General features: G+C 56.2%; 1 protein-coding gene across 1 annotated transcript in view; it reads right to left on the bottom strand.

Annotated features, from left to right (window-relative positions):
• Window positions 1–6,015: 6,015 nt before the first annotated feature.
• The window catches only part of UNC13A (unc-13 homolog A), a 61,120-nt gene continuing 39,328 nt past the window's right edge, over window positions 6,016–27,807 (bottom strand). The window contains exons 27-45 of the mRNA XM_058727499.1: window positions 27,168–27,253; window positions 26,836–26,962; window positions 25,976–26,072; window positions 25,452–25,595; window positions 24,598–24,681; window positions 23,984–24,061; window positions 23,673–23,761; window positions 23,089–23,241; window positions 21,436–21,559; window positions 20,514–20,519; window positions 18,744–18,782; window positions 17,531–17,560; window positions 16,131–16,187; window positions 15,681–15,761; window positions 14,667–14,814; window positions 13,525–13,581; window positions 10,819–10,911; window positions 9,662–9,821; window positions 6,016–8,137 (exon numbers count right to left, since the gene is read on the bottom strand). Of these exons, the coding sequence (XP_058583482.1) occupies window positions 7,837–8,137; window positions 9,662–9,821; window positions 10,819–10,911; window positions 13,525–13,581; window positions 14,667–14,814; window positions 15,681–15,761; window positions 16,131–16,187; window positions 17,531–17,560; window positions 18,744–18,782; window positions 20,514–20,519; window positions 21,436–21,559; window positions 23,089–23,241; window positions 23,673–23,761; window positions 23,984–24,061; window positions 24,598–24,681; window positions 25,452–25,595; window positions 25,976–26,072; window positions 26,836–26,962; window positions 27,168–27,253 (1,954 nt within the window). The 3' untranslated portion in view covers window positions 6,016–7,836. The remainder of the gene's footprint in view (window positions 8,138–9,661; window positions 9,822–10,818; window positions 10,912–13,524; window positions 13,582–14,666; window positions 14,815–15,680; window positions 15,762–16,130; window positions 16,188–17,530; window positions 17,561–18,743; window positions 18,783–20,513; window positions 20,520–21,435; window positions 21,560–23,088; window positions 23,242–23,672; window positions 23,762–23,983; window positions 24,062–24,597; window positions 24,682–25,451; window positions 25,596–25,975; window positions 26,073–26,835; window positions 26,963–27,167; window positions 27,254–27,807) is intronic.

Here is a 27,807-nt window from a genome sequence, read left to right as displayed (position 1 = left end):
ATCTGTGATCCAGAAATAGAATGCCGCCTTTGCCTCGGCCACAACTGCTTTCCGACGCCCTCCAAGCCTGACACCGGACAAGGGGATGCACCTTCCAGAACAGCAGTTGTTTTCATGCCTGGCAGCTGGCAGAGCGAAGGGGAAGCAAAAAGCAAGACAGCTCTGGGTCTCTTCTGGCCTTCCAGACTCCCCCAGGCATCTGCGTCGGTGGACCTGAGCACGCGCCCAGCTGCGGGGAAAGTCCGTGAGCGCGGCGACAGCTCGGCAGCCTCCGCCTGGAAAGGGGCTGGATCGGGGCGGGTTCTGATGTCAACCCACCACGTCCTCCTCGTTTACCGCTGTACGTTATGGCGATGGTAAGAATGATTGGGTAATTGTAGGATGCATAATCATGGAGCCTATTATATGTAATTGCAGGATTAGGAACAGAGTAATTATCACGCAGTGTAATAAATTATGTAATGAAATGGAATCGTACATGGATCATGAATCACATAATTGGATTACACCCTCCAGGAACCTGGTTATCTTACTTACGTTCCCTGGATGGTCCCGGCAGGTTGGCAGGTGGAGTGATGAGAGGGTGTGGGTAAATGGGGTGGGATTAGGGTAGATTAAGGGGGGTTGGGGGGAGAGCAGGAGGACAGGGTGAGGTTGGGGCTGGGGCTTCAGGTGACAGGGGCGGGTGGGCTGAACACGGGGATGGTTGCTGAAGTTTAGCCCAAGGCTAGGAGAGGTGAGGAGAAGCAGGAGGGGAAGTCGAATAATGGATTAATTAGGTCAGAGGTTGGCAAACCATGGCCCAGGAGTCCCAATCTGCCCAGCTGCCTGTTTTTCTTCTTAGTGTTAAAAATTGAGGGAAGCCGGGGTGGCTCAGTCCGTTGAGCGGCTCACTTGGGCTCAGGTCATGATCTCACGGTTCGTGAGTCCGAGCCCCGCGTTGGGCTCTGTGCTGATGGCTCAGAGCCCGGAGCCTGCTTCGGATTCTCTGTCTCTGCCCCTCCCCTGCTCACACTCTGTCTCTCTCCCTCTCTCAAAAATAAATAAACATCAAAAAAGTAAAAATAATAAAAATTGAGATGAAACTCAGATAGCATAAACTTAGCCAGGCGAAAGCTTACAACCCCGTGGCATTTAGTACGTTCCCAATGTCGTGCAGCCGTCACCATCATCTGCCTCCAGAACTTCTCTATCTTCCCAAACTGGAACTCTGTCCCCGTTAAAGATGAACCCCCCCATCTCCCTCCCCCAGCCCCTGGCGCCCCCCCATTCTACTTTCTGTCTCTACAGATTCGGCTACTCAAGGGACCTTCTATAAGTGGGATCACATTTATATGTCCTTTTGTGACTGGCTTCTTTCACCTAGCATAGTGTCCTCAAGGCTCATCCATGTCGTAGCCTGGGTCAGGCCTTCCTTCCTTCTTAAGGCTGAAGAATATTCCAGAATGTGGATAGACCGCGGTTTGCTCATCCATTCATCTCTTGATGGACATGCTGGGTTGCTTCCACGTTTTAGCTATTGTCACCCATACTGCTGTGAACACGGGGGTACAAATATCTCTTCAAGACCCTGCTTTCAGTTCTTCGGGGAATGTTCCCAGAAGCGGAATTCCTGGCTCACCCGGGAATTGTATTTTTCAGCTTTTTAGGGCCCTCCCGATCGTCTCGCACAGCGACTTGCATCGTCTTCCATTCTCACCAGCAGGGCACCCGGGTGCCAACTTCCCCACACCCTCATCAACACCTGCTGTTTTCTTTTCTTTTCTTTTTTTTTTTTAATGTGTGTGGGTTTTTTTTTAACGTTTTATTCATTTTTTTTTGAGAGACAGAGCGCGAGCAGGGGAGGGGCAGAGAGAGAAGGAGACGCAGAATCCGCAGAATCCGAAGCAGGCTCCAGGCCCCGAGCTGTCAGCACAGAGCCCGACGCGGGGCTCGAACCCACAAACTGCGAGATCCCGACCTCAGCTGAAGTCGGAGGCTTAACAGACTGAGCCACCCCGGCGCCCCAAGACTTGGTTTTTCTCGGTCAACATCACGCTAACACTTATTCCCGTCCTTGGTCGGAGAAAAGCCTCCTGCAGAGAGAAGGGCAGGAGTGAGCCGGCCCCTCGCCCACAGGTATGGCCTTGGCTACAAGACTCGGTCGATCCAGAGCCAGCCCGTTCGGTTCCCACAGCACAAGCAGCAACGTGAGCCCCTCCCCGCCGCCCCGCCCCCGCTCCCAAGCCTCGAGGGTGACACGATGGACCCCACGTGCTGAGGGACACGGGGCCGAGGGCTGAGCACCTTTTGTAGCGAGCAGCCAGCAAGCCAGCCCCCTCTGTCAGGGAGCGAGCGAGCGAGAGAGCGAGCAGTTACGCAGAAGACACGCTGTGTAGACCGTGTGCCCAGCTACGGAAACTGCCGGGCGTCAGGGGAGAGGAGAGAAGCTTTGCAGCCCGGCGCAGTCAGCAAAGACCTGCAGGGGCCCCGGTGGCCTGCGTCTTCTGACACGACGCAGACGGTTCCGGCTTGGCCATTTTCACTGCTGTCTAATACTCCCCCGTGTGAACCCCCCCCCCCCCCCCCCTCCAAGGCTGCTTCCGGCCTTCCGGCCCAAGTGCAAGGCTCCCTGAGGGCGCACTCGGAGGAGAGCTTCAGGCCTAGGTAACGCCGCTGCAGGTCCTGATTTTAGCTCTTTTTTTCTGTCCCTGGTAGCTCAGAGCACTCAGGGAAACCCGCTCCCGGCGGCCGAGCTCAGGGCCCCTGCCCTGGCCACTCAAATGCGGAAGCCACCCCAGATCTTAAGAGCGGGATCCTCAAATTCACCCAGGAAACCCTGAGCTGGGTGAGGTTCCGTTTCTGCCCCCTGGTGGGATGGGGGCTCAAAACAGAAATTAAAAGGAGCTGTAGAAAAAGGAGGGTTTGTTCTCTGCATATGCGAGCTTATGAAATGAGATTCTTACCTGCTACGTTCGAAAAAATAACAAGGGACAACAGACGGGGCTGTAGGTTGAAGATGATATGTCCCAACTTGCTTGAGCTAAGAGCGACAGCTACCGCATGAATGTCCTCGGCTCAGATCCCGCCTCTTCTCTGCAGTATCTTTTTTTTTTTTTAAGTTAGCCCCCCCCCCTTTTTTTTTTAATGCGTATTCATTTTTGAGAGAGAGACAGAGACAGAGCGCGAACAGGGGAGGGGCAGAGAGAGAGGGAGACCCAGAATCCGAAGCAGGCTCCAGGCTCTGAGCTGTCGGGCACAGAGCCCGATGCGGGGCTCGAACCCACGAACCGCGAGCTCGTGACCTGAGCCGAAGTCGGACGCTTAACTCACTGAGCCCCCCAGGCGCCCCCTTTTCTCTGCAATATCTTGAGTCGCGTTCGTGGGTGGGAAGTGTGTTCAACAGCGTGTGTGTGTGTGTGTGTGTTAAGTGCTAGGCTGTTTTTGTTCTTGTTTTTGCTGATTCGGGAGTGAAAGGAAGCCACCACACGTCTGAGGCTTTTCGTTTTTTTTCTATTTTTTTTAATGTCTGCTGTGAATAAAATATTTTTACAGAGACCAAAAAGTCAGAATAGTGCAAAACATCTCAACACCATGCATTCATGACCGCTTCTCGTTGGTTTTAAACGTTTGTTCCAAGTCACGTATTTACAGAGAGATGGGGGCATCTGTGCCGACGCCAGACCAACGGGATGGAATTAAAACAAACGAACGACCAAACAGCATTTTGATTTCACATTTGCAATCACATGCTAAGAGAAGGTGTGTGGAGGAATGAACCCCCCTGGACTGCGTGGCCGGGTCCGGGGGGGGGGCGGTCTCAGGGTGCCGGGGTCAGGGGTGAAGCGTGAGTCCCCCTGGCCGTGTGGCCTGGGATGCGCAGGGGACCCTCCGCCTGTGACCTGGGTCTCGAGAGAGCCACCGCGGTTAGGCAGGGGTTGGGGAAGGGGGAGGTCTTACTCGACACCGTCAACTTGATTTCTCTCTTTAAAAAAATAAAAGGCAAAGAGAAAAGCAACACGTGTCAGCGAAGACGACTTTGGTCCTTGACAATTCTTAGGAAAGGATGTTCAGGGGGCAGGCGGTGTCGTGATACGAACCCGAACCCCCAGCGAGCTCCCCTCCCTCTCCACTGGGGCAGCAGAGTGTGGGGCGACTCTGGGCTGTCCCTGCTCTGCCCCGCCCCTCAGTGTCCCCATCTGCAAAACGAACAGCACAGGGTGTGGGGGACAGAAAGGTCTCTGAGGTCCCAAAGATTTCTAGTTGGGTGTTAAGTTTTTTGCATCTCTGATGGGGTCACGGTGAGGTGTCAGGCTCTGGAGCCTGAGAGGGATTGCGGGTCAAGGCCAGGCACCTGCTTGTGTAACATAAATCCTTCCAGGCTGGACCGGGGAGAGCCAGAGAGACCAGTGGGTTCCTCTTCCTTCTAGATCCCTGATTTCCCTTTCTCCCCATCTCCGAGTCTCTCTCTCCATCTCAAGGTCTCTCTGTGTCCTCTTACCTTCTCTCTCTCCTTCCCTCCTCTTCTCTGTGTCCTTACTCTGGGACACTGTCCCTCTTGTGGGGGAGGGGTGGAGGAGGAGAGGGGATCGGCTCTGTCCAAGACACAATGTCGCACTCCCCCTACCCGACTAGGGGCCAGCCCTACTCCACCCTTTCCCTGACCCCTGGAAATCTAGGGCCAGATCGTGGCATGAAATGGGTCCGAACGCAACCCCTAGACCCCACCAGGGCTCAGAACTTCGGGCCACCCCAGGTGAGGTGGTGAGTGGCCTTGGGGAAAACCCTGCTCCTCTCTGAGCCTTGTTCCAATACAGGAACTTCCTTGTTCCAGAGGCTTCGGGCCTCCTAGACTCCTTTCCTTTCCTCTCTCCTCCTCGTCTGCTCTCGTCCTCTCTCCCCCGTGTGTCCTGCGACCCAGTCACAGGCTGGCTGGAACGCCTTCTGTGTGCCCAGGTCTATGTGGGAGGGGAAGGTTGGTATGGCCAGACATGGATAGACACGCAGGTGGACCCTCCACCCCAAGACCGTTCAACTAGGCATACCCTTCCGTCACCCCCCTGTGCCCGGTCTGTGCTGGGTGAACTTGGGGCTGTCAAGAGGCCTCAGACCCCAGTCCGGGGGGGGGAACAGGGCCTGTCCCATGACATCAGGGACAGAGGGGTGGGGACGGGGGCTGGGGAAGTCCTGAGGAGGAGCAGGGAGGGTTTTCTACAGGACAGGATATTGGGGATGAGTCTTGAGGGATAAATAGGAGTCCCCTGGGGGAAAGAAGAGGGAGGAAATTTCTAAAACAGCTCTAGCCTGGGAGTCAGGGGAAAAAAAAAAACCATTCAACAAATACTCCCTGAAGCTCCCTCCATGTGCCTGGGCTGGTGCTGGGGAACTGGACACACACACACACACAAGCAGGTGCGCGCACACGCGCGCGTGCTCATACATACACGCACACACACGCAGGCCTTGACCAGAGACTCCCAAGGATCTTTTGGGAAATAAGTTGGCTCGCTCAGGCAGAAGCTCAGCTCCCCCTTTTCTTGCTGGTCACCCATAGATCCCGCAGGGCTCACCCCAAGACACGTTACCTCCCCTTTGGCTGTTGGCTGGTGTTCTCAGTCCACCTCACTCCCACCCCCCTACCCCCGTGGCCAAAATTTAAAATCTGCCCCTCAGTCCATGTGACAGAGATTCTCAGCTCCCCCCTTGCCACCTCCCAGCCTGCCCCTGGCCCCTGCCCCTCCCCCGCTGTCCTGTATGAGAACTTGCAGCTCAACCTCTGGTTCAGAACCTTCAGTCACCCACAGCTGCCGAAACTCAGGGGACATATGCAGCACCTCCAGGTAACGCAGGAAATGGTGCCACTTCTCCCAGACTTGTCCACGTGCCGGGAAACCATCAGTATAAACACACAACTCCCAGCACCTAGGATTTGCACATGGCCTCCTTAGAAATGCCAGACCCTTGGCCAGTGCACAGCAGGAACAACTGTACCCATCAGCCCTGGGCTCGTCTAAGGGGTGGGTTTTTGTTTTTTCCTTACTCTATCTCCCAAAATCTTTCCAGGAATTAATTTCAATATCCCGAAAGCACTCTGTCTCTCCCCCAAACTGCATTGGTCCATTCTCCATGAGGTAGCCAGAGGGAGCTTCTGACGCCTGAAATCCAGACTGTTCTCAGCTTTAAGATCTCCTGGGGCTCCCCAAATCCCTTCGGGTAATATCAGAACTCCCCAGAGCAGCATACAAGGCCCTGCCCGGTCTGATATCTCTGCACGTCTCCCCGACATCAACACCTTCTCCCTGTGGTCCCCCTCGCCAGCCACAGTGACCTCGCTGCGCTTCAAACCTGCCCACCTCAGCCTCCGCACCTACGGTTCCCTCTGGTGCTTGGTCAATCTGGCAGGAAAAGCAAACGGCCCATAAGCACCCGTCCAACATGGAAAAGCAGATTCTGGGCAAAGACAAGCCGTGACAAACTTTACCAAAAGATTCTGTCTCCGTGAGCTAAAATGGGGAAACTTGACTCTGGCCAGATTGCCCCACCAACGCCTGCTGGAGGAAGAGCTTCAGGCAGGTGGAGGCCCCACCTGGGGGTATCCTGTGGCACGGTGCCTGAATGAATGAATGAGATTTTGGAGACTAAGCTCCGAGCATGTTGGTATATTTACACACACACACATATATACACACACCTAGAGTTTCTGGTCTCTTTCTCGCCTGCCTGGAGAATTCTGGGAGAGGAAGAAGGGGTTGGGGGGGGGGGCGGTGCCTGGGTCCAGGGAGTCCCAAACCCTCACTCTTTCTTGGTGGGAGGTCAAGAGTTCTCAGGGAATCTTCCCATCGGGTCCCAGGGGAAGGGCTGAGGGCTGGGGTTTTGCTTGGCAGCCAGCCGTGGGAGGGGGCAGTGGGGGCCTTGGCCCAGAACCCCCATCCCTTGTGAGGAATGGGGGAGGTCCCCTGAGGAGGGGTTAGCAGCAATGGGGAGCTGTGTCGGGTCATCCGATTTCAGCCCACCCTTAGATGGGGCACACAGGCCAAAGGGAGTGGGGAGAAGGTGTGGCACTGGGGCCTTCAGCAAAGTCTCGAGCGGCTCTCTGGGCCGCAGTTCTGCCATCTGTTAAACGGGTGGGTTCAACTCTATGCTATGAGGATGGGTACGTTGGGGGAAAAGGAGAGGCAAACCCCCATGGGGAAGTGGGGGCAGTGCGGGTGCTTCAGAGCCGTCCGCTTGGCCCCCAGGGTTTGGGCGCCCGAGGGCGCATGTGCTTTTGAAATCCCATCCTCCCCTCCCTCCCTGTTTATTTTTTGCACAAACATGAAAAGACACTCTGGTCCAACCTGGGCCCTCCGACCAGCTTTCTAGTGCCTCCAACCCCTAGACCACCCCAGGGGGCGCTCTAGGAAGCCCTGCCCCTTGCCCAGGGCCCGCCCCTCCAGGGAGCTGAGAGTTTCATACTTGGCAATTGGTCTCGGGCCCCAGGATTTGGGGACCCATCTTATGGCTTTTCCAGGGGACAGGAGGCAGGGTCTCCCCGTACCAGAGCCCCAGGACCTGGCCTCCTCCACAGGGGGGCAGGACTCCCTCCCATCCCAGCTCGAAAGGTCCCCTAGGCGCTGGGGACTTGGCTTCTGGTAGGGGATGTGGCTTCTTCCTTCATCGCGCCCTAGGGCGTGGCTGCTCGAGGGGGCGGGGCGTCGTCCGTTCACCAGTCCCTAGAGGTGGGAGCTAAGTCAAGGGCGCAGGCGCACTCAGCCCTCCGCACCAGAGCCCGGAGACTCGGCCTCTGGGAGGTCCCAGCGCACAGACGTCGCCCCGCCCCGCGCGCAGGCGCAGTGCTGCCCGCCCGCGTGCCCCGCGCTAGGGCGCAGGCGCCGCGCCGCCCTCCTCGGCGGAGCGCGTGTCCGACTTGAGCTTGACGAACTCCTTGGCCACCTCGTCGTTGCTGCGCTGTGACAGGATGCGCAGCACTGTGAGGCCCGTGTCGTCCATGTGGATGCGGCGACCCAGTGGCAGCCAGCAGGCGGCGCTCCCGCGCTGGGCCAGCTCCCGCAGCTGCAGCACGGCCAGCCCCACCGTGCGGTCCTCGCGCGCGAAGCAGTAGTCCTTGACGCACACCTGCAGCTCGTAGCACTCCGGGCCCGCGTCCGCGCTCAGCGTGCTGCGAGGGGGCGGGGCGTGAGGACAGCCCCGCCCGCCGGGCCACCCCCCCTCCTGCTGACCCCGCCCCCGAGGGCTGGGCCCCGCCCCGCCCCGCCCCCAAGTAGTGTCCCTGCCCCGTCGCTCCTTCCTCCCTTCTAACCCCCACCCCACCTCCAACCCACAATACCGCCACCATCCTACTTTCAGCCGAGGGCCAAACCCCGTCCCCACCCCAGGTGACACTTTTCCCAAGACACCCTGGCGAGGCCATGCTTCCACCCCGTCCAAAGCGCCCACACCTTTGGCCCGCTGAGCTGCTGCTCGCCACCCTGCCCCAGACGCCAAGCCCGGAAGCCCCTTTACCAAGCTGCCACCTGAACTCCGGTTATCTCCTTGGCGTGCCCCACCCCCATACTTCCTAGCCCACCCCTCTTACCTCTAAGGAGATCTGTCCGCCGCGAACTGCTCTCAAGCGTCACCGTGAGTGACCCGCCCCACACTCCAGCACGTCTCCCCCTACCAGCAGGCTGTGTCCCCAGTGATGCTGGGCTTCTGCCCCCAGGGGACCTGCCCTAATGGGCTATGCCCACACCGCTCCCTAGAAACACCCTCCCTGGCTGCATTCCTGGCCCTCAAGGACTACCAGCCACCCCAGGAGACACTTGTCCCCCAACTAGATCATGGGCCTGCTCCCAAGCATTGCATCAGGTGACCTACCACTCCAAAATCCTCTGACCAAGAGCCCTCTTCTTGTCCTTCAGGGGTCCCCACCTCTCCCCTGCTCTGATGCTCCCTTACCCCTCTGCATTTCTGTCCCCCAGGAACAGCCCCCTGCCCCTACTATCCTGCCCCAGCGAGGTTTACACCTGATCTAAATGTCTGCCCATCCCAAGTAATACCCTGATCAGACATATTTATGCTCCCCAGGTCATCTGCCCCTCTGGACCCTGGATGCTTCTGACTAAGCTCACTCTTGCTCACCAGGAAGCCCCTTCTGGATGCGACCCCACCCCCACCCACTTGACGGGCATCCCCATGCCCTGGACCACGGTCCACTCCTGTCCCCCAATGCAGACTCCTCCTGACCTGCCCCAGCAGCCCTGACAAGGCTCACTGCTGACTCCAGGACACCTGCCCCCATGGCCCTGAGACCCTCACCCACACGTTCCTTGCCTCATCATGATCGCTCATGGCCCTTAACCAGACCTGAGTCTCCAACCCCAGAAATGACCCTGCCCAACATGCCCCCCCCTCTGCTCAAACTTCCCTTCCTCTTCACAAGCCTTCATCAACATGTTATATCACATTCACTGCCTCCCCTGGGAACTGCCTGTCTCCCAAAGTGGTTACCCCCATCCCCTCGCCAACGTCACTCCTGCACCAAGGCGCCTTGCTTCCCCGGGCCCTCACCTAGGATACGACCCCTCTCATTCCTGCACCCAGATACCACTGGCCCACCAGACTTCCCTCTGGCCTAGAGGGCCCTGAAATTCACGCAGCAGATGGCCCCTCCCCGTGATCCCCCAACCAGCCTTAGACTCACAACTGGAAGCTCTCGTTGTACTTGGGGGCCCAGCTGTTGTTCTTGGATTTGGTTGCAAACTTGCGTTTCTTGTCGCTGAGCTGGGGCCCGATGATGTTGACCTCGATGAATGGCCGGAAAATGCCAGAAGTCTGCCACTTGAGGTCATTGGCCGCCACCACTGTCGGGGGGAAGTAGAGGGTAAGACTGTCAGGGTCCTCTCTACGCAGCTGTGGTTTTCAACGCCCGTCTGAAAAGCCCCAGTCCCCGCAATATTCCTACAGCTAAGTGCGGCCATGTGACGAAGTTCCAGCCGGCGAAATGGGAGAGGAAGTGATGTGTACAACTTTCAGGTTGGGGCTTAAAGGGCCGGGAGAATGCGCTACACGTTCTCCTTCTCCTAGCTGCAGGCTGGGATGCTGGTGGGTACTGAGTCCTTTGGTACCTTATGGAGGAGGAAAACATTAGAATAAGTGGAATAAGAGAAGGTAGGGATCCCCAACACTGGAAACCCTCCACATCAGCTCCGGGCTGACTGTCCTCGGAGTTAGAGAAAATCGCATTCTGTTTTGTTTAAAATTGTTTGTAATGTTTATTGATTTTTGAGAGAGAGAGAGAGAGAGAGAGAGAGAGAGAGTGTGTGTGTGTGTGTAAGCAGGGGAGAGGCAGAGAGAGAGAGGGAGAGAGAGGCACAGAATCCGAAGCAGGCTCCAGGCTCCGAGCCGTCAGCGCAGAGCCCGACGCGGGGCTCGAACTCACCGACCGTGAGATCATGACCTGAGCCCAAGTCAGACGCTTAACGGACTGAGCCACCCAGGCGCCCCTCGTTCTATCTTGTTTAAACCAGTGGTATTTTAGGCCTTGGTTAAAACAACCGAGTCTGTTTTAATCTAAAAATAAATAAATAAATAAATAAATAAATAAAAGCCAACAAAAAGAAGGCTGAGCGGAAGAGGGATGGAAAAAGTGGAATTCAGTCCCATCACACTGTTTGTACCCCTGGATCCAGCCATGCCTGAAAGAGCTTTATTTCTGGAATTGTTTAGTTTTATGAAATCTTTTTTTTTTTTTTTTAATAACCACTATTTTTCTTGATTAAGCTCGTCTGAGGGTGGTTTCTGTCATAGGACTAGCGAATCCTGGAGAGGGCACTCTCCCTCCCAACTCAGACTACTCACCTTTCACAGTGACCTTGTGCTCCCCGGTTCCCGGATGAGTGAAGAGCTCGACGTGGACTGAAACTTCACCCACAGGGTCTTCCACACCCGAGCCTGGGCGGGGTAGGGGAGGATGCTTGGCGTGAGCTCCATTCCTCCCACCCACTTAAGGGACCTGGACCACCTCCCACCCACCATGTGCTGGCGGCACTGGGCCATCAGCCCTGACAGGGTTGGCACTGAGGGTGGGGCTGGGATGGCACGTGGTCTTAGGAGGCGAAGAACGCTGGGTTCTGCCCCTTCACTGCCTTGCTGTAGGGTCTCAGGCGGATCTCTTAACTTCTCTGAGTTTAACGCACCTGCCCCCCATTTTTCTCAGGCCAGTGATTGCCGCCTGGTCGAAACTCATCCTGGCAACACCTGACCCCCTAGCTGCCTGGGTTTCATTTTCTCCTTTGGGTTGTCACAGTGCCAGACTCTTTGGGTTCCCATCCTATACACTAGCTGAATACACCAGAGACTCTGTCCCACCTCCTTAGCCTCCATCCGGTCCCATCCCCCACCATCACATGCCTGGACTATTGCAGCCCCCTTCTGAATCCTCTTTTCTCAGTACACCGGCCAGAGAAATCCTATTAAGTTAGGTCACTTCCCTCCTCTGCTCAAAAGCTTTCCATGGCCTTCCATCTCACTCTGAAATGATCAAAGTCCTTTTTGTGATCTGCGAGGTCGCTCCCAACGTGTCCTCGCTATTCCCTGGCCTGCCTCGTTTCTCTCCACTCTCACCCTCGCTAACTCTGCTCCAGCCACGTGGGCTCCCTCGCTGCTTCTCCAAAACACTGCGATAACCTGACCTGACCCAGAGTCCTCACTTCTTCTGAGGCGACAGCTTGCAGGCTATCTTTTCTCTCCCTCCCTCAATGCCATTCCTCTTTTCAATAGAGAATCTCAAGTTTCCATTGAGAAATACCCCCACACCCACCTCAGATCTTGGTATGGCTAAATGAACCATGGCTGCCCAGAGCATTCCCTGCCCACAGTTGCAGTGATTGGCTCCGGAATGGTCATGTGACCCACGCTGGGCCAATCAGAGTTAGCTCTGGGACTTTGGCTGCAACTCTGAGGAAAGATTCTTCGGTGCTAAGCTAGCAAGGCTGGCTCTGCCCAATGGGGGGAAGGCCTACCTCACAGATGTCTCAACAGAGACCAGTGACCAAAGACATTGTTAGAGGCTCTGGATTCAGCTATTATTGGGGTCAGCGTAACCCTTAATCTTTCGGTTCCAGGCCCACAAATTCCCTAGTCTGCCTCTATTTCTAGCTACCAGGAATGCCCTGACTGATTGGTTCCGATGGGGGTCATTGAAGGAGCAGCTTAACACTCTCTGTCCCGTCCCTCTCTCTGTGGCTCTGGAAAGGGCATCCTGTGGGGCCTGAAACCTGTGACCGCCAGCACCCCCACCAGGCCCCTCCCCTGCCCCTCAGGAAGCTCCCCACACCTTGAGCGCCCCATGCATGGGGGAGGAAAGGGAGAGTCAGGGGTGGGTGCCCAAGGTTAATCCGGGTTACCTGGCATTGGGTAGGAAGTGACTGAGGCTCAGGGGGCAGAGAGGCCTGGAGACCCCCATCACCCCACTGCTGGGGCGTGCACCCCCCCATCTTTGCTGCCCACCCCAGGCCACCTTCCTTGTCATTTCAGGCTTCGGTCCCCCCTCCCCCCACCAGTCACATGCTCAGCCTCACCTCCCCCACCCCCCAAGGCTGATGCTTCACAGCAAGCTCAATCCGGGCCAGACTGAGGGTGCCAGGGGGGGTATTTGGGCAATGGTGGGTGGGGTGAGGGGTCAGACCATGGCCAAAGCTAGTAAGAAGGGGGAGGAGGGCAGTGCTGGGCGCCCCCATCCCGTAGTTTGCTGGCTCCAAGGGGAAGGGTCTTTCTGGGGCTTCCCTGTGCGTACCCCAATCCCATCCCTCCCCGAGTATCTTCCCGTAGGGGAAGGTTCCTTGGGCAAGTGGCTTAATCTCCTTTGAGACTCAGCTTCCTCATCTGTGGAATGATGGACCATCCTGGGGGGCAATTGGGAGAAATCTTTTCAAAAATCCCTGAGAAATGCTTATTGGCACAAGCGCTGGGCCAGAGTCAGAGCCTGAAAACTGTTAGTTTGCTATGCTTGGAAGAATGACATCAGTAATAATATTAATTAATTAATTAATTAATAAATAATAAAAGTAACAACGATACACTCGCTGGGAGCTACTGCATGTATGACAGGTCAGGAACTTCTCTACATTTAATTCATCTAATCCTAAAAACAATCTTATGAATTAGGGCCCCTGACGGTTCCCATTTCACAGATGAGAAAGCTGAGGCTCAGGGAGGCGACATGCTCCCTGCAGGCGTCCGGCCCGCCCAAATGGCGGAGCTGGGATCATAGCTCACTGGGATCTGAGCCCACTCTTAACCGTGCAGGCGCTGTCCGGGGGACCGGGATCTGGCTTAAGAGATGCACCTAGGAAGAAGCGGATTCCGACTCGAATCGCTTCTCCTTCCCCACGTGGAACCAGCAAGCCGTCCTTCCCCCTCATCCACCTAGGCCCCCACAGCCGGTCCGGCCTGGACGGGGCCCGGCGGGCCGGGGAGGCGGAAGGACGGGCCTTTTACTAGCCGGGGCCGGGAGGGGCGCAGGCACCGGGCACCGGGCGGGCGGCGGGTGGCGGAGGCACGTACCCTTCTCAGGATAAATGTCTTCACTAAGGGTAAACCTAGTCCCTTTTCCACCATGGACTAATCACGGGGGAAGGTGGAGAAAGGAGGGAAGGGAGGGGTGGGGGGAGAGACGAGCGAGCGAGAGGCGAGGATGGAGGGCGAGAGTGTACGTGGCGGGGAGCAGGGGAGGCGCGGAGAGGGGGCGGCGAGTGAGAGGGAGGAGAAACAAGAGAGAGAGAAACGTCAGCTGCAGACGGACGGACAGACAGCCTCCCGCTCCGGGGGGTGGGGTGGGGTGGGGGGGGTACACCAGGGACACTAAAAGCAGCAGCTTGGACTGGGCACGAAGCTGAGCACAGAGGCCTGACGCCCAGGGAGCGCCCCGGGCCCTGGGCTGGAGGGGAAGGGGGCCGCTCCCCTCACCCCAGCTTCCGGCTTGCGGGCAACTCTCCCTCCTACCCCCCTGCCGGAGCTAAGCCTGGGTCAGCGGCCAAACATCTCTCCCCGGTCTTAGGGCCGGTTTTGAAAAGGGCGGGTCCTCAGGGAGGGGAACTAGGACCCTGGAGTCCTGCTCCCCTCAGCCCCAGCTGCTGTGTGGGAACTCAGAGAGGGACAGGAGACAGAGACAAGAGGAGAGAGAGAGAGAGAGAGAGAGAGAGAGAGAGAGAGAGAGAGAGAGAGAGACAAAGCGAGAATTTGAGAAATGGAAACCCCCTCTCCGTCCACTCCTCCAGGTCGGGGCCCCGCCCATCCCCGGGACAGCCAATCATTCCTTTGCCGCGTGACGTCATCTGCCCCGCCTCCCCCCGCCCCTAAATGTCAACCACCCCCTGGACCCTGCCCTTCAAAGCCGCGTCCCTTGGTGCTTTCAGTCGCTCCCTGGTCCTGGCCTTTCAAAGAGGTCCCGCCCCACAGCTTTCAATCCCCTCCTGGCCCCGTGAGGTCATAGATTTTCCCCCAGGAAATGCCAATCACCTCCTGGCCCAGTGACGTCAGAAGTCCCGCCCCCACGAGTTGTTGATCCCTCCCTGGCCCGGTGACCTCACGGAGCTCGCGAGCGCCGGGAGCTGGTCAGTTGCCCCGGGCCGTGACGTCACAGAGGCGAGTCAGTGGCAGCCTCGCTGGGTAGGGGCTGGGTCGCCGCGCGCTAGGCCGCCGCTTACCCTGGGCCGATTGCGTCTGCACGAAGGTCTTGATGAGCAGGTCGGTGGCCTGCGTGTAGAGGGACAGGGCGTAGCGCAGGGACTGCAGGTCTGGGCTCTTCTCCAGGAAGGTCTTCTTGAGGCCCACGCCACCTGCGTGGAAGTATTGCTGTGGAGGACGGGGTGGGGAGAGGTGAGACCAGTTGGGCAGCCCCAATCCGCCCTCCCCAACTCCGCTGCCCTCCGGTGGTGACGCGCCCCGGATGGCCTGGGGGCCCTCAAAACACCCAAGTCGTGCTCTCCACTCCCCGACCTCCAACCCTGTCCCAAATCCACGGGTGGGCTTCCAGCACTCTCAAAGTTAATACCCATGCCTCCCGCCTCTCCCCAAGCCTCTGTGGCCCCAACCCTGCAACCTCCCAGGCTTCTCTCCAAATGTCTTCCCTAGAACGTACCTGCCTCGGGGTCTTTGCATTTACTGTGCTCATTGATGGGGAGTCCCCCCTCCACTTCAAACACCCCCATTTTGCCATGGTGGTCTTCCTCTGGGTAAGGTCTCGAGGAGCTTTCCCTGACCACCCTCCTTACTGTGTTGCGAACCCTGTTTCACTATAATTCTCTGTTGCAGCAAAAAATGTCTTCTAGAGTAATTTTCATGCTTTTTGTGTCATGGAGACCACAGCGTTCTTGCACGGGCTGGTCCTCTGCCTGGAATGCTTTGTTTGCTTTGCCTTGTGAACTCCTACGCATTCCTCAAGACCCACCTCCCACATGCCTTCTTTCAGAAAGCCCTCGCTTCTCCGTTCCTGGGCTCCCTCAATTCCCATCCTCCCTTCTACCCGGCCCTGACCCCACAGAGCTGGGGCTGTCCCCCCTGAACCTAGGGCTCCTCGGGGCCCCGCCATCAGCCAGCCTGGAGCTGACAGAAGAGTCATCAGGGGGTGTTTGTAAATTGGATACATTGAGGTGGGTTCAAGCCTAAGTCACACGCTCTGCCTGCTCCCCCTGGGATGACACAGGGGTGGGAACTCTCACCTTGATGGTGTCCAGGGCCAGCTCAACTACTGCACACTGCTTCGGGGTCAAGCTCTTGGCTTCTTCTCGTACCATGTGGTCCTGGATGGATGGAGAGAGGGCCCGGGTGGGCAGACCCACCTTAGGGATCTGCCTGTCTATGGGCCTCATCCCTGTAAAACTCTGAGGAGTTGGAGAGTGGGTCTGTCTTTTCGTCACGATGTCCCTGGTGCCTAGCATGTGAGTGGCACACAACAGGGGCTCAATATTTGTTGAATAAACGACGTGTACCCTTGATCAAGCTGTATCTGAAGCCGAACTTTGCACATCTTTGCAACACAGTGGAGCAAATCAATTATGCTTCCGTCAGTCTGAGCAGGGTTTCTGTCCCTTGAGCATGTCACCATTCTGGGACCTCTCCCCCCAGGAAGCTTCCCCACCTCAATCTCCTGCCCCCACTCCTGGCCTCACCTTGAGTTTAGACAGCTGACCCAGTTCTTTGGCTGCATTGAAGATCATCTGGGTTCCCTGCAGGTAACAACAGTCACAGCCAAGGTGAGCGTGGGGGTCCTCCAGACCAATCCCCACAGCCTTACTGACACCCCAGCCCGGGACACGATCTTAGTTTTTGTCCAGAGGCTCTGGGCAGGGCAATGGTTGTGTCCCAGGGACAGAGGCCTGGAGCTTCCCCCTCAGAAAGCGCTGAGGAGGAGGTGGTGACTTTGTCCTTGCAAATCCCAGTGTGGGCGCACTACCCACCCTCTCGCCTCCCTCAGGACCCCAGGTTTGTGGGACAGAGACGACAGAATGGGCAGCGAGGGGCCGTGGGTGTAGGGAGCCGTAGATGGTGTTTGTCGGTATGGGATGGGCTTGCCAGCCCGAAGTCAGAGGGTTTTGAGAAAACTAGGGGATGGGCTCTAGTGACCCCCGCCCCCAGCCTTCCCCGCCCCCTCCCTGGGCCCATTCCCTGTGTGGGCGAATTTCCCCAATGATCTGGGTGGCTGTTAGTCTGACCTTGTAAAGGGAAGAGTCCTCCCCACCCACACACACCTCGGTACCCATCCCCCACCCCACCCAAAACAGACGCCAGCAAGATGGCATCCTGGTTATGGCCCCGATGAGCCGGGTGGGCCTGGGTTCAAATCCCAGCTCTGCTGTGTGGTCCTGGGCAAGTCACTTAACCTCTCTGAGCCTTCCCATCTAGTTGGGGGACATAGTATCCACTTCACGGCTTAGCTGGGGCTCAATCTGTCTTTGTTCGGTGTTCGCTGTTATTATCATTTGGTCTCAAGGTCATGAGCAGTGCTGGGGGCAATGGTCCTGCCACCTCCGATCGCTGTGCTGGGTGACCTGCGGCATGTCCCCGGCCCTTTCTGGGCCTCAGTTTCCTTCCCTGGTTAACAGGGGCACCTACGCTAGCTTGGGGGATGGGGGAGGCCGAAGTGTCAATGAGGTAATGAGTCCTGCGTTTACTGGGCCCTGGGATGGTCCGGGGTCCTGAGCAGGGCGAGGCAGGGAGGAGGGCCATTCATAGCTGGGATCTTTGGAATCGTGTGGAGGGTCGACCAGCTGGCCGATGGGAGCTGTTTTCATTCCTTGTCTGTGATGACCGGAGGCTGTCATGAGGTACAGTGACTCAGGAACCCAGCCGTCTGGTCCTTGGTTCCCCCTGCCACCCTCTCCTCCCCTCCTGCCTCCCCCCCACCCGCTGCCCCTCGCGAGCAAACCAGACAGACAAAGGAAGAAGAGACCACGGATGGGTTCACAGTGCGCCCCCCGAGACGGCACAGACCACAGAGGTGGAAGGAGGCACGGGGTGGGGAGGGGGTGAGGGGGTGGGAGCCAGACAGACAGTGACGGGCTGGTCTTACATCTGAGTGGCTTGGCAATTTCACCCTGCCCTGTGGAGAGAATCAGGCGGAGGTCAGAGTTTGGGCGGCTGATGGGAGGGTGCTCACTGGGGTTTCCCTGCCCCCTGAAAGCACAGTTTCCACTCCCCGGCCCACAAGCTGCCCTCCCCCCCCCCACCCCAGCTCCTGGGTCTAACGCTGGGCCCCCTCCTCAGCTAGGCACCTTCCCTCGTCTCCCACTGGGAGCTGGGGGGCTAGACGCCCGGACTAGCCAGGAGGCTAGAACCAGCCCGTCACCTGGGGACAGCCTGCCCAGGGATGAGGCGCCTTGGGGAGGGGGAGAGAAGAGAAAGGGCTTGGGTTTCTCTCCTCCCCCAACTCCCAGGACTCTTCCCTGGGAACCCTGGCTCTCAAAGAAACGTACTTCTAGGTACCACAAGTTCCCTCAGTGTAGAGAAACGCACCCAAGCACATCCACGCAGGTGCAGAGAGTTTATGCCCCCTCATACACACACACCTGGATCAGCATACAACACACACACACACACACACACACACACAGAGCTCACACACTAAATTACACACGTGCACTCCCAAACGCTTGCACACGTGTGCACAGTCACACACATCAACTCACACACTCTCACCCCCACACGGATGCACTTGCATGTAAATGGTGCCCCCCAAAAGGGCTACATGAGTGAGTAGGGAAGCCCTACAACCCATGTTCATGTAGTAGAGACCCCTCGTGTGCGCTCACAGGGATGACAGTTCCTGCGTGAATTGCACAGCAAGGGCAACTGTTCGTGTGCTGCCACAGCTCCCGTCTCCTTACAGCAAACACCCGTTAGAACAACAACAAAATCTACATGAACAACAAGGCATGTCTCAGTCGAGGGCCGCGGTCCAGCGTCTGGGGCCCTTCTTGAAGCCACAGAATTTCAGCGGAACCCAGCGCTGAGATAAGCTCTCTGGGTCTTGTTATGAGAGGGAGGGAGCTGTTTGCATACGTTTGTGTACACATTTGCCCACACGTGCACCCAGACTCCAAGCCATGTCCCTGAAGAATCAACTCGTCTCTGACTTCTGGTTTTGTGGGAGTTGGTTAAGACACCTGCCTTTTACCTGTGATCCCCAGCTGACCTTCCTGCCCATGCCAATGAACACACACACGCACACACACACACTCGGACCCCAGAGCTCAGGACCTCAGCACAGATGAGGCCCTCATTACCTTTTCTAATCCCTTGCCATGTTTTCTCAAGAGGGTGCCCTGCAGAGACAATGTCACAGGGTGATCAACCTGGCAAGCCATGTGGGATGGGAACCCAGGGTGATCACATACGTACTCATGGGGACAGGAGGTAAGGGGCATCTAATACCGCACAGGGGGCTGATGGCTGGGTTGCATGTGTGTGTGCCTCAATGATCAACTCTTAAAGGCTGTAAGAGAGTCAGAGAGACAGGGAAGAGAAAGGAAAAACAGAGATACAGAGCCAGAGAGAAAGAAGTCACTGCCAAAATATAACCCATTTACGTTTACTGTATATATGAGGATCTTGTTTCTTGGGTCAACAGGAGAACAAATGGGCTCCAAATTCAGACAGACCTGAATTTGAAACCTGACTCTGGCCTACGTTTACTACGTGGCCTTGAGCAAGTGACTTCTCCTCTCTGAGCCTCAGCTTCCCTCATCTGCAAAATAGGAACAATAATATCCACCTCACTCAAAGGGTTGTCACGAAGGTGGCCTGTAACATCAGCTATGAGGTCTGGCATACAAGGAATCATCAATAAATGTGAATCCCTGACCCCCTGGGTGGCTTAGTCGATTGAGTGTCTGACTCTTGGTTTCGGCTCAGGTCATGATCCCGGGGTCATAGGATCAAGCCCCACACCGGGCTCTGTGCTGAGTGTGGAGCCTGCGTGGGATTCTGTCTCTCTCTCTCCCTCTGCCCCTCTCCCCTGTTCATGCCCCCCACCCCTCTCTTTAGCTGGGACGGACGGAGTGACTCCCCTTAGCTCCTTGCTGCCACCAAGTGGTTACAGCCAAAGATCCAGACTGCAGCCACCAAGAAGTGAGACGAGTACGAGTATGTGCGAACTTTGGACAGGTGACATCTTACGACGACCTGTCTTGCCCCCAAAGGGAGATCTCTGCCCTCCTGTGTGTCTACATATTGCCTCCGCCAACAATAATATTAGCTCTAATTTTAGTGACCACACAGCCTAAGCTAGTCACGGAGATGAGCACTTTAATGCATCATCCCATTTGGTTCTCATCACAACCCTCAACAGAGTTACTACAGTTAACCCCTTTTTCCAGACAAGGAAGTGGCGGTTGAGAGGTGAAGTGACTTCCCAAGGTCACAGAGAGAGTGGCTGGGCTGGGATTTGACGCCAAGACGGCCTGACACAAAGTCACGGATGCTACCTCCCACCTGGGTGCCTGGGCGTGTGCCCGGGATTCATGTGGTCGTGGGGTGGGACTGGGAAGGCAGAGGTGGCAGGAGGGTCTGCACTGAACAGCCGAGTGGGGACCCAGATGGCGAGGGCCTGTATTTTGGGAGGCTGCTAGCAGTTCAGAGCCCAAAGGGGAGCCCAAAAGTCCGTCGACTTTTAACCTCCTTCTAGCTTCGGGGAGAGACTGATACCCTGCTGGAGTCTGAGAATATGGGAGGAAGGGTGGTTTCCAACTAAAGGACGAGGTCAGATGGGAAGGTCCTGGGCTCGGGGGTTGGGGTTTGGGAGGCGGAAGGTAGGACCTCTCTGCTTACAACGGGGCGGGGTGGGCGGGCGTGGCCTCCCTCCCTCCAGGCCCCGCCCCCTCCCCATGCCCCGCCCCAGACAGACACAGGCACATCTAGGCGGGAGGCGGGACAGTGGGTGGGGGGGCCGGTGGGTGAGGAGGGGGCGCTGGGTGGGGTGGGTGCAGCCACGCGGTGGGCCGAGTCCAGACACAGAGCGGACGGACAGACAGACGGACAGAAGGGCCTCTACTTACGATCATCTGTCAGCCGCGATGGGGGCGGGGCGGTGGGGGAGGGGGGAATAAGTCACCATGAGTCTCCCAGGAAGGTCAGGGAGGGGGCGGAGACGGCACCGAGGGGCGGACCCCGTGCCCCTGCCCAGCCCAGAGGAGGCAGGCAGGTGGTCGGAGGTCCGAAGCCTCCCCCACCAGGGTTGCCTCCTGGTGGCCCTGCCCATCCTCCCCAAGCCCCCCTCCTGTCCACCCAGGAATGCCCTCTCACTCTGTGCTGTGCCATGAACCCGTGTGCCATTGCCGTCCTCAGGCCCCCACACCTCCCGGGAGGAGCCCACTCCCAACCACGCCCCACTGCAGAGGTCTCGGGTCCCCCACTCCCTCCTGGAAGCCTGATCCCTGGGGATCACGATCTCTGGGCTGTTCCCAGAAGGGTTCCAGAGGCATGGCCCTGGTCTCTGGATGAATGCTGACCTCTGCTTGACTTCTCTGACCTTGGATGCTCTCTGTGACCTCTGATTGACCTCTGGGAGCCCTCTGTCTCTGATCTTTGAAGTCCATGGTGTCTCCCCTCCTTGTCTCTTGATTGACCCCCCAAAGAGCCCTCCGATGAACACACTGACCCATATGCCCTGTGTGATCCATGGATGGCCATGAGCCCCAAACTGACCTCTTTATTTTCTGGCTGACCTCTGACCTTCGTAAGCCCTCCTGACCCATGGGCGGCTTCTATGTCCCCTTCGACATCTCTTAACTCTACTTGACCTCTTTTTATATATCTGACCCAGGAATGACCTCTTTGACTCTTTGATGACTTTTGACCCGTGTATGACCTCTCTGATCTTTGAATGGCCCCACTGACCTCTGAGCCCCAATGCCTTTGGCATCAAGTTCTCTGGGCTCCCACAGGGGAGGTGGCCCAGGGATCCCCTGTGGGCCTCACCGTCTGGTCGGTGAGGGGTGGCAAGACGATGGTCTTCTCCATGGTGTTCATGACCAGCTTCCATAACTCCTTCAGCACCCGCTTCAGCACCGTCTTCTCGCAGATTTTGGCAAAGAGAGTCAGGCTGGAAGTGAGGGGCAGATCTGAGAGACAGCCCAGCTGGCCCTTAACCCACAGAGCCCCTTTCCCTCAACAAATGTGGGAAAGGACTCCATGGACCCACCAGAGGGCACAGAGCCTCTACAGGGACCCCTGGACGGTCAGCCTGATGGAACTATGGTGTATGATACATGTGAAGAGTGAACGGCAGGTGGACAGGCCAGCAGGGGCCAGACTGGAAGGGGACTCAACACCTGGGAGGAAGGCCTGGGCCTTCGGATGAGGGCAGTGGGGAGCCATGGAGTGTTCAAGAGAGACACAGCCAGACTTTCCTGTTGGAAAGAACAGAGTGGGGGGCCAACTAATAGGAAGGCTGGAGACTAGGGACTGTGAGGGGGCTGGGGCCATGCTCAGGAGAGAGGGAAGGGGAACGATGGGAAGAGGCAAAACAACAGGGGCGCCTCGGTAGCTCAGTCAGTTAAGCGTCCGACTCTCCGTTTCGGCTCAGGTCACGATCTCATGGTTTTGTGAGTTCGAGCTCCACATCGGGCACTGTGCCGACAGCGTGGAGCCCGCTTGGAATTCTCTCTCTCCTTGTCTCTCTACCCCTCCCCTGCTCACACTGTCCCTGTCTCTCTCAAAATAAATAAGTAAAAGTTAAAAGGTTTTTGGCAAAAAAAAAAAAAAAAAAAAAAAAAAAAAAAAAAAAAAGGAAGGAAAACAACAAAGAATCCGTGATTGGATGTATGGGGATTGAAGGAGACAGGGTAATCCACCATGATCCACCCAGCAACTGACCCACCCATCCAAACTATCCCTCCCCCAACTTCCTTTAATGACCCTTCCATATTTTTCCTTCCCCCTTCCTCCCTGGCTCCTTCCCTCCCAACCATCCTTCCACCCATCCATCCATCCATCCATCCATCTTCCTACCTCCTTTCCTTCTTTCCATTCTCTCATCTACACTTCCATCCACTTATTTCAATCGATTGATCCATTCGTCCATCCATCCATCCACCTTCCCATCTCCTTTCCTTCCTTCTTTCCACCCTCTCATCTACACTTCCATCCACTTATCCTTATTTCAATCGATTGAGCCATTCGTCCATCCATCCATCCATCTTCCTATCTCCTTTCCTTCCTTCTTTCCATCCTCTCATCTACACTTCTATCCACTTATTTCAATCGATTGATCCATTCGTCCATTCATCCATCCATCTTCCTATCCCCTTTCCTTCCTTCTTTCTACCCTCTCATCTACACTTCCATCCACTTATCCTTATTTCAATCGATTGATCCATTCGTCCACCCATCCATCCATCCATCCACCCATCCAACCACCATCCACTCACCCTTACAAATATTTACTCACCAGTCCTTCCGATCATTTACCCACCCGTCTTCCCATCCTTCATACCTCCACCCACCCATCCAAACCATCCAACCACCACCCAGCAAACATGCCCCTAGTGTCCCCTCCGGGTCAGCCCTGGGTTTCTGAGGTCCCATCCCTGACCACCCCCTGGCCGTCTCAGTCCACCCAGCCTGACTCACTTGCTGTCCAGCAGGTCCATGATGGGTTGCAGCACATTGTCAGCATCCTGGGCCACGCTGCTACAGGCACTGGCTGGCACGTTGCCCGTGCCCTTCACCTGGCTGAGGATGTCACCCATCTGCTTGACACACTCCTCGATGTGTGGCTGGAAGCTGGGGGCACAGGGGGTGGAGCTCAGGCCAGGCTCTCCAGGCCTCCCAGAGAAAGGGTCAGATGAGGCCTCAAAAGCTGACCCGTGGACCTTGATGTTTTATCCCAAGCATCACGGAGGCATGGGATATCACTGAGCAGGGGAGGGGATGGTGTGGAATAGCAGAATTGGGCACTGTGCTGAGACATTTACTTGTGTTGTTTATATTATCATCCCCACTTTATAGATAAGTAAAGTAAGGCTCAGAGAGGTTGAATGACTCACCCAAGGCTATATAGCTAGTAAGTGGGAAGCCAGAATCGAACTCAGGTCTAACTCCAAGCCTGAAGTCTTCACCACTAACTACATCTGCTGAGTCTCTGGAGGCCCCAGGCTCAGAGGTCTGGGGGCTGCCCCCCTCTTGTCTGCTCCCAGCCCTAGAGGTGCCCCCACCTGGTAGCAAACACCCGGCTGAGCTCGTCCAAGACATTGTTGAGTTTCACCTGGAGCTCCTTCAAGATGTCACTGGCCTCAGCATCCAGCTGAGGAGGGAGAAGGGACATTAGATCAGGTTTACAGAGCATCCACCTAAGCGGGGCATTTGCCCATCCAACCCGGGGAAAGAGATCCCAAAGGGCTGGGGAGGAAACGGGCACAGATAGTGAAGCTTCTTGCTTGGGTTTGAGGGAGTGGTTGAGCTGGAATTCATCAACAGCCTGCAGGGACACAGGGGAGATGGTGACCCTGCCCAGGCCTCGCCTTACCTCTTTTCCTCCCATGGCTTCGAACATCTTCTCCAGCTGCACTCGGAGCTGCTGAGTGTTGTTCATGAGGATGCAGGGCTGGCGGTGCAAACAGAGCAGAGATTCAGGACTCAGGATCCCTCCCCAGAGCCTCCCCCATCCACTGCCGGGGACCCCGGGATGGTTTCAGGGTCTGGGTCCAGAGAAAGCTGGGGTCCCATAGGGTCATCTGAGAATGGAAGACAGCCTTGGGATCAGATCAGTTGGGGAGGACGGTCTCTGGGGATTGGGAGGGGGAATCAGGGCTCAAAGAGCTTCTCCCCTGGGGCAGGGCTGGCTTCTGGGAGTAGCAGCAAGGGGAGAGTTCTTGTCACACACCTATATTCTCCTACGTGGTCTCAAAGCTTTGCAAGCTCACATCCATACACCCTGAAGGCTTCATTCACAACAACCAGACTGACACACTGAAGGCACGTGACCTCACCTCCAGATCCCCTCAGACACACACAGCCAGGTACACGGACACACACAGTTGGACACACACAGACAGAAGTATCAGAGCCCAGGGAAGGATGAGCCCTTGGGGGTACAGAATGGGGATGGGAGGGGACAGGACAGGGACCCCCAAAGGTCACCACTTTCTCCTTCTCCTTGGAGCAGTAAGAGGCGAAGTCCTTGGAGATGATGTCTGCATACTGGAGGAGCACATTACTGATGGTCTGGGGAGGATACAGATGTGGGGGAAGAACAGGAGCTTGAGTTAGGCAGGCCCATCAAGAGCCACTAGTGAGATCAGGGATGAACCCAAACCCCTATGAGCACTCAAGATGGACCCATTTGATGGGCGAATTCTCCACCCAGGATGACCATCACAACCAAGAGGAGACACCACCAGGTAAAGATGGTTATTTTATGTAGAGCCAGCTTTTTCACAGAGCAACCAACCATCATACTAACCCAGCTCCAAGCATGAACGCGACTCAACCCCAAATGGAATCCCAATTCTTACTTGCAGTCCTCAACTTCAACCCAGCCTAAAGCCAATTAGCTGGAACCCTCAAACCCAGTTGGATGGTGTTGACTTCCAAACTCACCCCAAGACCCACCCAAATTCTACATAAATCCCAACACTCACTCCAACCTCAATGCCAAATGGAATCTCAATCCCAATAGTAACCCTAAACCCAACCCCAACTTCAACCCCATCTTCAACCCTGACCCCAGCTCCAAATTCAACTCCAACTGTAACCACAACCCTGACCTCAACCTCAACCTCAACACTGTCCTCAACCACAACTCCAACACTGATGTCAACCCCAACTTCAATCCCACTGATATCACCAACCCCAACTTTGACCTCAGTCCTAATCTTAACCCTGCCCCTGACCTGGACCGCAATCCCAACCTCAAGTGCAACACCAACCTTGACCCTATCCCAATCCCATCCCTCCCCTGGACTCCATTCCCAACCCCACCCACACTCCCGCACCTTGGCAAAGCGCCTCATATAGTGCCCCACGATCTGGGGGTCAGGGCACTCGAGTTTCTTGATGATCTCAAAGCTCTGGTTGAGCTGGGAGAAGACGTCCACCACGGAGCAGGAGAACAGAGCGTGCTCTGAGGTCTGCTGGAACTGCAGGGGTGGGGAGGCCATGAGGGAAGAGAGGGGTCAAAGCCAGACAGTCCCTAGAGTCCAACCCTCCCACTCTTCATGGGGAAAGCCAGAGACCAACTGCCCTGGGCTGAGATGGACACTGTGGAAGGGTGACTCAGAGGCGGACACAGAGACTATGGATAGAGAGAGTGGGGCTTCCAGCTGCACGAACTCTTTCATTTGTTGAGTGAGCAAAAAACTTTCAAAATCATGAACAAGATGAAGACAGTAGTCACCTTTCAGAGACTGGCTTCATCTCAAGGGCAAGTTTTGCCTCCATATTGGATCCCAATGGACCCCAGAGGGAGCAAGACCACTGTGGGCAGACTAGGGGCTTGGTCATGGGTCAGTCTCCTCACCCCATCCTTCTTGTCTCGCTCCAGGGCCCCATGCAGGAAATCCCGGGACACCTCCTCATTCTCATCCAGCCACTGGATGACAAAGGGCTCAAACCACCTGGAACAGAGAGCAGGAGTGAGGTCTTGCCACCTCTTGTCCCCTGGCCCTCTGCTTTACCTGGTTCTGGATGGTACTTGGGCAGGTCCTCCTCTCCCTTGAACTCACCCTGTGGCCTCCGGTGGGGGGCTACTCCCTGCTTCCCTACCCCACCAGGCCTCGGTTACTTCAGCCATGAAATGGACCTCATGACCACTGTCAGAGAAAGGCCCATACTTGCAGGAACCATGGTTCAGATAAACGACCCATGGGTAAGGGCATTTACTCTCTGGGATCCCATTACCTGTACAACAGAGGAGTATCTATCCCACAGTGCTGCTGTGAGCGTGAATGACACAACGTATAGTAGGTCCTCGGTAAGTGGTGACCACCATCCTGCTCTCCAACACAGCCCGTGAGTCAGACATCCAGAGTTCAAATCCTGGCTCCGTCACTTATTGGATGTCACCTTGGGCAAGTCCTTCGGCATTTAACTCTCCATTTCCTCATCCACAAAATGGGAATTATAACGCTCCCATCTTATAGAATCGTCAAAAGGATTAAATGAGAAAAGGCACATAGGACTGCTCAGTGCAGTTCCTGATACTTATGAATATTAATTGGGCTATAGGAGTCCATAGTCTAATGGCTGAAAATAGAGAATACTAGGTTTGCACCCCACTGTGACCCTGATGCCTAGGGAACCCTGAGTAGGTCAGCCCTCATCTCTGGGCCTCCGTCTAGCTGTCAGCACTATGGTTCTGGCCTGGGGCAAGGGACTTACGCAGGGTACTCAGGCACGCGCTCCTTGAAGGCAGGAAGCTCTGCCACATACTCGTTATATAGCCACTTGACCTTGAAGTGTAGGTTCATGTAGTCAGCACTCTTACACAGGCGATGCTTGTCATGCTCTGGTAGGGGGAGAACGGACGTGGCTCGGTCAGGAAAGTCTCCACCTTCTATCTTGGCAGCACCTGCTCTGGCCATCACAGGTGTCCAACCTCAAGCTTGAGGGTCCAGGACACTCACAGCCTTGGAGGGGATACTGAGGCACAGCTACCTACTGTAGCCAGGCTGGCAGACATGGGAATTGGGGCGGGGGGGGGGGGTACTTACCCTCCATGGCATACTTCATGTCCTGGGCAAACAGGTTCCACATCACTTCAGCACTGATTTTACCCACGTTCAGCTCCTGGGGAAACCTGGTGAAGGTCATGGAAGTATGAAACCTTGGCAGATGGAAGCAAGATGGCACAGGCTGCTTTGGCCTTCTACCCAGAGGGTAGGGCAGGACAGGCAGAGGGATCTGGATTCAAGCCCCCTCAAAGCCACTGACTTGCTGAGTGACGCTGCACTGAAGCCCTGCTTCTCCCTGAGTCTCCATCCATCTATCTCTCCATCCCTCCATCTACTCATTCACCCAGTCATCCATCTTTCTACCCATCCATTCACTCACCCATCTGTCTATCCACTCACCCATTTCTCTATGCATCCATCCATCCATCCATCCATCCATCCATCCATCCATCCATCTCTCCATCCAATCAGCTATCCATCCATTCCTTTATCTACCCATTCATCCTTCCACCAATCTATCCATTCATCAACCTATTCATCCATTCAGTATATCCCCATCCCTCCATCCATCCATCCATCCATCCATCTCTCCATACAGCCATCCATCTCTCCATCCAACCAGCTATCCATCCGTTCCTTTATCTACCCATTTATCCTTCCACCAATCTATCCATTCATC

Source organism: Neofelis nebulosa, chromosome 4, assembly GCF_028018385.1.
Source record: "Neofelis nebulosa isolate mNeoNeb1 chromosome 4, mNeoNeb1.pri, whole genome shotgun sequence".
Lineage (NCBI taxonomy): Eukaryota > Metazoa > Chordata > Mammalia > Carnivora > Felidae > Neofelis > Neofelis nebulosa.
This window is presented reverse-complemented; position numbering and strand designations above follow the sequence as displayed.